Source organism: Symsagittifera roscoffensis, chromosome 9 (genome assembly GCF_963678635.1).
Source record: "Symsagittifera roscoffensis chromosome 9, txSymRosc1.1, whole genome shotgun sequence".
Taxonomy (NCBI): domain Eukaryota; kingdom Metazoa; phylum Xenacoelomorpha; order Acoela; family Convolutidae; genus Symsagittifera; species Symsagittifera roscoffensis.
This window is the reverse complement of record NC_087070.1, coordinates 14948547-14960060: the sequence shown is the minus strand read 5'-3', so window position 1 is coordinate 14960060 and position 11514 is coordinate 14948547. Positions and strand designations below refer to the sequence as shown.

Genomic DNA, 11514 nt, shown 5'->3' with positions numbered 1-11514 from the left:
TTTTTAGTGAGACAATATATTGAACAATATAATCAATTATTGATGCCAGTTGGAACTGAAGCCCCTTTGTGATGATTATAACCAATTTTTCTTGCGTTATAACTTTTCTCAAAATAGATCCTTAAAAATTGTTTTTTTCTTCACAGAAATCCATGACAATCGATTGTTATCTGCTCAGCTCGTTGCACTTTTTTTTGCAAAACTATGAGGGATCAAAGATAAATTTTGTACGAAGTAATAGAGAGCATAAAAACAAAAAAAACGAAATCAGTTTCTAAATCATGTTTTTTTTGCTTTTCTTGCATGGCTTAGAGATCCTTCCAACCCCTTCCCCCTCCCTCTAAACTCCCGCTCATTACCTCCCTTCTTCCCTAACTTTTTCGGCCACCACCACCACTAAACTGGTGAGAGGGACCTGGGGAAGAGGGCAAACTGGGGATTAGAAGAGGTGGTAGATTCACCCCCGTCAGTTTAACCATTCCGCTCTTCAACCATTAAATAACTCCCCGCGTTTAACCATTGAACTCAGCTCCCCCTTTACTCAAAGGTGAAGGAGGTGAGGTAAGATGGGCGAATTTAAGAGCACAGGTAGGAGAATGCTCATTTTTCCAACGCGATGGCAAAAAAAAAACAATCGAATAAAAGGATTACGTCTCAAATGGCATAATTCCCAAATGGCATAAATTTCATGCAACAAATGCTTTGGAAAAATCGAGAACAATTTTTTCGTGAACAAGGTGAGAAAATTAGTCAAATTGAAAATTCAAATGTTGATTGACATTTTATCGTGAAAAACTTCTAGAACTTTTTATCAAAAGCAAGAAGCATAAGCTTGCGCTTATTAATAAGCTTCTTGTGGTCATTTTTTTTCGACAAATCTGTTGCTTAAATTTGTTTGGAAGCAATTAATTCCAAATCTTGTTCACATGCTTTCGTTCCTGACAAAATGAAATAGAAATTGATAGAAAGCGTTTAAATTACAATGAAAACTTGAAATTTATGCCATTTGGGAAAAGTTTCCATTTTTATGCCATTTGGGAATTATGCCATTTGGGAAGTTTCCAAGAAAAGGTTATACTGCCAACTTGAAGGAAAAAAACATACAAAAATACAAAAAATAAAACATTTTATGAAAAACAAAGCTTAGTAAAGTAAGTCGTTGCAATTCCACTACACAGGAAATGAGGTACTTTCAAAAAATGAGGTACTTGCAAAAAATTATTAACCTCATATTTCATTGTATTGAATTAAATAATATTGGTATTTATGCCCAATTTTGATCGATTGTATTTGAAATTTATTAATACTGACAATGAAAACTCAATATAACCGATTATTATCCATAAAAACCCGGTGCGGGTCAAACCTAAGTGAACATATTTATACAAAACTGAGAAAATACTCTCTGCTTAAATTGTAATGAGCAACATAAAAGTTAACTTTAAGCGAATATTGACGGCAAAGAGTTTGACGCAATTTTTGATTTAAATAAAAGAGCCAAAACTGGTTCGTTTTTGGGATAAAAATTTGACCCGAGTTTCCCAAAAAAACGTCCCATTATAATACTGTTGAAATTTTAAGAAGGTATTTAGCATGTCGCACGTTTTAAAAACGCAACATGTCGCGAATTAATTATCCCAAACAGACCAAATTAGCAAATATCAAACCCCCACAACCTAACCAAAAATGATCACAGCTAATTTTTTTTAAGTTGAGGGCTGCATAACAAAAAATTTTGAATGGTATAAAAATATACATCAAAGTTAAAAAACTAAAAACTGACTGAACAAAACAAATCACCAATAGCATAAAAGCTCCGCTTCCTTAGAAAGTCAATGAATAACGTGTTTTGATAGAATTTGGTAGAGACAAAAAAAACTTTCAGCAAAGTTTTCTGGGATAACGTACTCAGACAGTTGAATAACAACCCATATTTTTCATCAAGTTTCTCATTATAAAGCCAAACAAAAAGGGACAGAAAACTCTCAAAACTCGTAAAATCCATCAATTGCATTGCACTCATTTATTATTTTTACATTTAATCATTGGATGTATTTTAACACCTTGTTCCACTAAACCTTTGGAAGTTTCACCTTCACAATCAATCGTAAGGAGCTAAAAACTTTTTAAAACCAGGAAAAACGAGGATATTCAGTTGCTGTGACGGTACCACAGAATCTCTCGACAACAAAGATTGGAGTAGAGAAAATCAAAATTCAAGGAAACCTTCAAAATAAAAAAAAAATCCAGCCGGAATTGTTTAGACTTCTTTTTCCGTTTTTTTCCCTGCTGTATTTAGAAGTGCAAAAAAATAATAATGTTAAAAAGGAGCATCTGAGTTGAAATAAAAATCCAAAACATTCGTAGTTTTCAAATCATTGGTCTAAAACAGAAAAAAAGTGTCCGCCATTCTATCTCAAAACTGAGACACTTTTTCGATTTTTCGTCTATGTAATCTTAATACTTGCACGAATGTATCTCCGGTATTACCTTCTATAATTGGCTTACCAGAATTTTTCTTTATTTTACTACTCTTCCCTTTATTTCGATGCATATACAAAACAGTCCCATACAGAACAGTCCAATACAAAACATTCCAAAAAATCATGAAAGGAGGGAAAAAAACAGTCCGATACAAAACAGTCCAGCTTAAGGTCGCTGATGCGGGCGTGGTTGACGCTTTGTACCGATAACCGGCACTAAATTTCGTAGTTAGTCCTACCCTCTGTTGGCAAGCTTGCAACACGTTGGCTCGACTGCGGCGGTCACAATTTTGTTCTTTGTTTTTTGATTAAAAGGACAATTCATGTCCTACCGGCGTTTTAAAAGAATTATTACTTGGGAATGTTTTTCTGACTGTTTTCTGTTGGACTGTTTTTTCAATCATTTTCAAAAAAGTATGCATGAAAAAGACTGCATGAAAAAGACGCTTCTTCTACTGCATGAAAAAGACGCTTTTTCTACTGCATGAAAAAGACGCTTCTTCTACTGCATGAAAAAGACGCTTCTTCTACTCATTAAAGATTTGACGTCCGTCTTGTCTTCTCTTCGGTGATTGATCGATGGAAGAGTAAAATTGACAAAGAATTTTATTTAGCCTTGAATTATGAGTTTATTTAATTAAAAGAAGGACAAAAGATACCCGGGTTGACCAAAACTTCTTAGCATACATTTTCCATATATGAAAACTTCTTACCATACAATTTCATGCAATTCCATACGTACAGAAAATTTTATGGAATCTCTACGGTAAGCATTTTTCCATCAATGAGAATTACATGACAATTACATTTCAATAAGCAATAAAAAAGTTTCGAAATTTAATTTCCAAAAATCTTTGATTTGTGTTCGTAACCAAACTCAAGTGACAAAGACCTTGGTTTACTCAAAGCACCAAAGGTTGGACGATCTTGCATTTACAATGCATAGAAAACGACCTGAACTGTCATAGAGCTCTTTTTCACAAATGATATAACAAAAATAACAAACTTTTCAACTTTGGCAAAAATTTTCAAATACTTTTTTTAAGTTGTTTTTTCAAATTATTAGTTATTGAACACGGCATACATAAAGTTGCCTTAGTGAAAAAAAGCGCTTTAACTTTTTTCACAAAAACATTTTAGCGAAAAAAAAAATTCCACCATAAGTGTATCCAGGACTACGTTATGCACACAAAAAACTAAATTTTGCATGCAAAAGTTTTTTTTTTTGGAAAAGGTTTGTTTGAATACATAACTCGATTTCGGTTGAAAATTAACCAAAAAATAACTTTTGGGGCAATTTCGAAAATATTTGGAAAAATTTTTGTGTCCTCATCAAAAAATTGCTAGTCATACAATTTCCATAAATGGGAACTGTATGATAAGCATTTTTTTTTTCAAAAAACGAAAACCTCAATTTTTTCATCACCAGACTGTTTTATTAGAATCAAACAGCCGCAGAATTTATTTTATATCTTTCTCACTCATTTTTCGAAATTGTAAGAAAATTGTATGGCAAGCATGTTTCCATTCACTTGATGTATGAAGTTGTATGATAAGCACTTTCGGGTTCGACCCGGGTGAATAGAGATTTAGGGTTTTAATTATGATACCACGGTTGATTTCTTCGGGTTTTCTTCGAGGTAGCCAAATTTGGGCGGAAAAATACAAACCAAATCGTTGACTTTTTTGATCAATTTTTTGTGACCCGTTGGTAACAAAAGCAAGAATTGTATAATGCTGTGTTATTTTCTTGAAAATTCAGGCTACAGTTGGTTTTGTGCAAAAATCGAAAAACCAAATGAAAGAAGTAATCCTTTATATGAAAACCCAATATAATGAAGAATTGAGGTCGGTATTAGACAGCTTCCGGTTGGAAATGAGTAAGAAGATTGAGCAAAAGAATAAACAGGGGCAAGCAGGCAAAAAAAGTTTGCACAAGGAACACGCGAAAATCTTTTCTCAGAGCAAAAATGGTGAGACAATGCTGGTTCAGAAAACTAAACACTGCCTTGCGGAGAAACTTTTTGTGGCTGCTAGTGATGGCGAAGGAAAGGATCATCGGCGCAAGTTCGAGATTAGTCTGCCAAAATGAAAAATCAAATAGGCCATAAAACACAGCTTTCAGAGTATGACTGGCCTGTGTTTTATGATCCAATTGATTGTTCATCTTGTCATATTAATGCCGACCTTCTTCTTAGTCGTTTTTTCTTGTACTCGGCTTCCCTAGTGGCAAGAAACAAGTTACCTCGAACACCATTTCCACGAGAGCTTTGTTTACTGTCAGCTCGCTCCTCCTCAAGAGCATTAACGAGGTTGGCTAATAACTACATTTTTTCAAAGTGAGAACCGCTGCTTTTCTTTGGTTTATTCTAGATTCTACGCCATATAACTTAACTCAACAAAACGGCATTTAGCCCCATGAAAATTGGGGTCATTTTGGACTTCGTGCACATCACAAAGTTCATAATCTCAAAGCGCCTTATACTTTTACAATAAAATATCTGAATTCATGGCTCTATTTTACTCCATTTTTTTTGCTTTTAAATTGAAATTTGCTATGTGCAGCGCTATTCAAACATTCAGTAAGATTTAAGTGAAAAAAAAAACAAGATTTGTCGAATCGGTTTTCGCATAGAAATTTTAAATTGGCATTTTTATTTTGAAATTAGGCATTAAAAATTCTACCTAATGCTTTTGTAAGAAGACAGGCGATCTGATTATGCACGATTGCTTGTATTGCTTGTATTAGGGCAAAACCCTGTATTAGGGCAAAACCCTGTATTAGGGCAAAACCTTGTATTAGGACACGATTGCTTGTATTAGGGCAAAACCCTGTCTGTTCCCACTGCTGACTGAATATTTATTGAGCTTAGCGTATCCCAAATTGGCAATGTCCAACAACCCCAAAACCTTGCATAAAACTGTTGCATGTAAATTATCTTACTTATTTTGAGCGCTAGGCATCAATGAGTTTCAGCTAAAAGTCCGTAAAATGTCTGGATAAAGAACTCAGATTTATTGAAAGAAAAACACGAGCTCAAAATTTTCCGTCACTTTGATCAAAAATGCAACAACAAACATTGCGTATCCTCAATTAAAAAAGTTTAAATTTGATATGCGATAATAATTTAAAACTTGAATGACGAGTTGAAACTGCATTTTGTGATTTATTGCGAGTGGACTCCTCCACAACACGCAAAAATCAGATTCGTTGTGGCAATTTTTTTGATCTTCTTTGCTGTTTTGGATTTGACAAACAAATCGCCTAATCAATGTACCACTCAAAATCGCTCAAAAAATAAGTGAAGTTATGGAATTCGCAGCAGTTTTGTTTACGGAATCCGGAACAGCTTGTAGAAGCCACAAACAAGAGCAAAAATATGGGCATACTAAAATTGATCTGTTGCGAAATCCGCATTTGTAAGCGGAATCCGCAAATTGCAAGCGGAATCCGCAAATTGTGAGCGGAATCCGCAATTTTTTGAAATTAAAATTTTAAATTGAAAATTTTTTGTGGGTCATCAGCGAGTCTGTCCAACTGTTTAATATCATTTACCGCCAACAGTTTGAAGTCAATAGCTAATACTCAAATACTTCAAATACTCAAAAAATGAACACCTTTCTAATCTCAAATACTGAAAAAATTAACATTTTTCTGATCTCCAATAATGAAACATTGAACACTTTTCTGATCTCAAATACTCAGAAATTGAATATTTTCAGATCTCAAATACTAAAAGAATGAACAATTTTTCAATTTCAAATACTGAAAGAATGAAAACAAAATAAAGTAAACTATTTTATGTGTTCTAATGCTGATATATTGTTAAACTTTATTTATACCAAACACTGAAGAGCTACATCCAATGTTTTATTGACCAATTGTGAAAGAATGGTTGTTGAATTCCACTAACAAAAATTAAATCCTTGCTTATAAAATTCGAATTTCCTTGATAATAATTCTAGCAATAGCTCTTAACTGTTCACGCAAAGACTGATTCAGTTCAGTATAACAAACAAAACTACAATCCACTTATAATTGTGGAATCCGCTTACATTTGCTGGTTCCGCTTACAATTTTGTTGAATCGGGATAGATGAGTTAATTCGCTCGTTGCGGATTCCGGGACAAAATGAAAGTAACAACAATTTTTACGTTACAGGTACTTGCTGGCGGAATCCACGGAAATGTTGTAAGTGGAATTCGCTAACACTTTGGAACATGTTTAAAGACTTGTCTCTGGAATCCAGGAACACACAGACACCAAACTGTGCACCTATCCAGTGAACAGTTTAGCCTCGTAGGTTAGAGCAGGAAAATTTTTTTTAAATGAACTGGACAAAATCAATAAAAATCAAACAAAGATTTGCCATACCCACTTGCTTATACGGGTATCATCTTTTGATTAGGAAGCAAAACAAAATCTTAAAAATAAAACTGAAAAAAACGGATCATTAGTGGGATTGGAAAAAAAATGAGTTGCTAAATTCTCATAATCATGGCTTTGCTTACATAGTTTTGGACGCAGGGAGTAAAACCATTCTATCAACGAATTCGAACCCCTGGGGTTCGACACCAAGGATTTGAACCCTTGCTGACCCAAAAAGTTCCACCTCTTTACTGTTTTGAGATATCCATTTTTGGCTTAGTGTCCCTAAACTTTTTCTAAAAGCGGCTTCAGCGCGAAAATATACGAAATTTGAGGAGGAGCTCGCCCCGAAAAACGCAATTTTTTTGGTGAAAATTTTCTAAAGGGTACCTAAAAACACTTTTTTGGCCTTTATTTTAAAAATTTGCCTGCGGCGCAAGAAATTTGGTCAAAATAGGCTCTTTATAGTGATCTGGAAAAGCTCAAAAAATCTAAATGTTTAACCTAAAAAAAGTGGAAAAAATTCTCGAAATTTGTTTTTGAAAATCCACCACCCCTCGAGTTACTTTAGGTCCGCCACTAGGTGTTAGTAAACAAGTTTAATACAAGAGAAGGGGGCGTTCAACAGTGCCGAAGTACAACAGTGCCGAAGTACAAGAGTGCCGAAAAAGGCGGGAAAATTTCAGAATAAATTACACGCATTTTTTAAAGAGCGGAAAATTACTGACGCTAATTATCAAAGAAAATCACTCCAATTTTGGCGTCAATATGTGTGCAACTGCAAATTAAACAATTTTTTTGGCGCCAAAACGTGTAAGCTGCAAATTCTCTTGCTCAAAATCTTAAAGTTTTAATTAAGATTGTAAACGATCGCTGTTTAATTTTTGATTGCCGCACTTGATATGTTGAAATTTGTTCAAATATTCGGCACTGTTGAACAAAGTTTTTATTTTCGGTATTGTTGAACAAAGTTTTGATTTTTCTAAAAGCGTCTTTGGATTGAAAATATACTAATTTTGAGGGCGGAGCATGCGTCAAAAAACGCGATTTTTTTGTTGAAAATTTTCTAAAAAGTGCCTAAAAACGCCTTTTTTGGCCTGTTTTTTCAACATTTAGGAGAGTTCAGAAAAACAATTCGGTCGACCTAAAAAAAGGTCAAAAGTTTGAAAATTTTTTGAAACTCCGTCCCCCCTCGAGAAAATCCTAGATGCGCCCATGAATCCATCCAACATGTCAAGGGCGGATCCATGACTTTCTTGAGGGGGGGGGGGGGCTGTTTGAGAAAAATTTTGAAAAAAAAAAACAGTTTTACATATTTTTTTACATATTGTTTTTACATATTGTAAATAGTTTTATTTACAATAAGAAAATAAACAAAGTTAAACAAAATTCAGTTTCAATTTTTTGCGGCAAATCTGTCAAGGACCTCTTCGACTTTGATTTCTATATCTTTGAGGATGTAAATTAGCGCCAAGTTTGAGAGTCGGTCCTCCTTCATATTGGAGCGGAGGTAACTTTTTAGTAGTTTCATGCTCAAAAAAGAGCGCTCGGTAGTGCACACCGTCACAGGGAGGTTAGCACCAATCTGAAGCCAAGCAAAAAATACTGGCATTGTGGCTTTGTGACACACTCTGAGTGAAGCTGTGAAGGTTCCTTGGATATCGGTGTACAGGGGGAAACACATGTTTTTCTAAACTTCGAACTTGCTTGTGATGAATGTCATTCATCAACTGAGGCAATTCTAGCGAGTCCCTGAGAGGTACCTGCCTCGAGTCATAAAATGAGTCCAATTTGAGGCCTCAAAAAAGACGCGTTTTCACACCTCGAGCTTTCACACCTCAAAAATCTCCCCCTAAATCCCGCCCCCTCCCATAAATGCGGCCCTGCAACATACACAAATTATTGACCAAATTAGTCAAGCAGTGACAGGACTCGAGCTTGCGTCTCTTATTGCTAGTTTGAGCTCTTTTAGATTCAGTATAACAACCTATTGACCACATGCTTCGAACAATGTTGGTTCAAGAGCGTGATATGCCAGCTTGTTGGTTGTTATAATGGTTAATGAAGCCGCCTCTAAAGCAGTTCGGACCAAAACTTAAACGCCGAACAGCCCAGCCAATTTTGAAATTTCAGAACCACTTCTTTAGAGAAATATGTTTTTTTTTTATTTTTTATCATCATAAACAGACAACTTAACAATTTAAATTTGGTGAATTTGATACTATCTGCGTAATAAAGCTATTATCAGTTAGTTAACTATCATTTGAGGAATTTGACACTATTACTTATCAATGCATTTATCAGGTTACCACCTATACTTTTGTTAGTGAATAATTTTACTTTTCAATTCTTAGCATTTTTTAAGTTTAGATGAGCTCTGAGTAGAAGTTGAACTGGTCTTCCTGGCTTTTAACAGGAAGGTCCTTCTGTCTTTTCAGAATCAAGAAGGGCTCAGTGAGATCCTCTCCGAGAGTCTCCCGCATGTACTCATCACTTTCCAGAGCATCCAGAGCTGCTTCCAGGGTCCGGGGTAGCTGCTTCTCGGGGCTGAAGCCTATGGGAGGGGGCTGAAATATTTCAAAAGACTAGGGTAAACATCAATCAAGTAACAACTTTCATCAATTTAATAGAATATAATGGACAATTTTCATTTATGCTAAGGGCATAATGCTAAGGGATTGGACATTTATGCTAAGGGATTGAAAAGTAGTGACCACTTAGGAGGAGAGTGCGCCTAGTAGATCTTCCTAATTTTCCTAAGCACAAATCTCGCGCTGAATCATTTATGATTTTATTGAATTGCAACTTCCAAAGCTTAGATTCTGTTTTTTTTTATTGAGCTCTACTGGTGACATTTGATTTAGTTTTCTCTTATCTTAGCAGGAACCTTGCTTCGACGAGAGCTGAGAAACCTTATATGAACATATGGCTCGCCTCGCGATTCTTTGGCAATCTTTTCATATTCACTGAATCATGCCACAAATCCATCCTGATTTTCTTAAGGCTCTTCATGCAAAGTGAATGGTTTCAAGAGCATTACTTGAGCTAAAGCGTTAGGCTTCTAGGCATGAAATATCGAACTGTTCAGTTTTTTCAATAGAACTGAGAAAAAAACAAGATTGCACCAAGAAATCATTGATTTATGGCCATGAAAGCTTACCTCTAGCTTGTTGCGTAGTCCATCCATTCCAGCAGCAACCACAGCTGCCATGACAAGATAGGGGTTCGCAGCTGAGCCGGGACTGCGGAACTCCAGGAAGGTATTGGTAGTCTTGCTCTTCTTTACTCTCAACATGCAGCCTCTGTGCTCATGGCCATAACAGATGTTGAACGCCGCAAACCCGCCCTCGAAAAACCTACAAAAATATATTTAATTGTTCTAGAGTGTGCTTTTCTTGACATTTCCAGCATTTACAAAAAAAAATAAATTTACAATTTTAGCAAACGAATATAATACTATTACAACTGAAGTAACATATCTGTTTGTTCTGATTGCAGTCAATTATTGCAACTAAAATATACAGTTCGACAATATAGTATCATTTTATGCTCAAACAACTAATTTGGAAGCAAGATTTTGAGCGCAATCATCAAAAAAAACCGCTCAAACCGCTCAAATCTTGCTTCAAATTAGGTGAAAAATCTCGACTCGGGTAATAATTAGATTTTATTGAAAATCAAATTGATTACAATCGATTGCAATTTATACTAATTTAAGTCACCAAAATCGATTTTTGAGCGGATTTTTTGATACCGATTATAAACATATTTTATGCTCTTTATATACCCATTTTACACAGATTATACACAATATAACAAGAATTTATTTTCGTTTCAATTTTTTATGGAAAAAAAATTAATTGAAAATCATAGCCAACCGACAATTGGAAAAGACAATGAACACAAGCAAACAAAACAAACACTGAATTCTTTTTAAAAAAATTCAATTTACGAACTTCCAAGAAACAAATAGATGGCTCTAAAGCTCTTTGAATTTCTATAACCACTTGTGACTAAAACATTTAGATAAAGTTTGAGATGAACCCAATTTAGATAAACCCAACATTTAGATAAACCCAATTTGAGAAAACAGGATCACCAGGTAAAACTTTTTATTCTGCTGGGAAATTTGAAAACTTAAAATCACATTTGAACTAGGAAAGAATCGCATTTTGTGCGCTATTCTTTTTTTTCGTAAATGGGGAGCATAATACGCCCTCTTTTTACCATATGAACTTAAAAATAAAGCTGAAAACAAAACAACAGTTGCCGCAAAAGATCAAATTTGCCATGATTAAATTTTGAAATCTTCCTAAAAAGTCAACACGGTCTACAGAGGTGACATCACTTTTTTACGCAAAAGCAGGTACCACAAACAACCATCAGAATTAGTTGATTGATATATCATTTTAAAGCACTTTCGGCCACGAGCCGATCCGACGCAAAATTAAATTATTTAAACAAATTCCTGCTTAGTAAAAAATCGATGTTTTCACATCGATTCATTATTTCTTAGTCAAATTTAGAGCTAGGAAAGGGAAGAGGAGCGAGTTTGTATTTTTCCAGCACCAAGAAATGCAAAAGCACTGAAAACTTGAGCCTTAAAAAATGAAAAAATCATTTGGGATAATTTTTTGATCGGGAGGCCAAACGCAGCTCGCA

General features: G+C 34.9%; 1 protein-coding gene across 1 annotated transcript in view; it reads right to left on the bottom strand.

Moving 5' to 3' along the window:
* Positions 1-9125: 9125 nt before the first annotated feature.
* Positions 9126-11514, bottom strand: part of LOC134854445 (glutamine synthetase-like) — a gene marked incomplete in the record, with an annotated part of 29987 nt that continues 27598 nt past the window's right edge. The window contains 2 exon segments of the mRNA XM_063870697.1: positions 9126-9419; positions 10013-10208. Coding sequence (XP_063726767.1) covers positions 9219-9419; positions 10013-10208 — 397 coding nt within the window.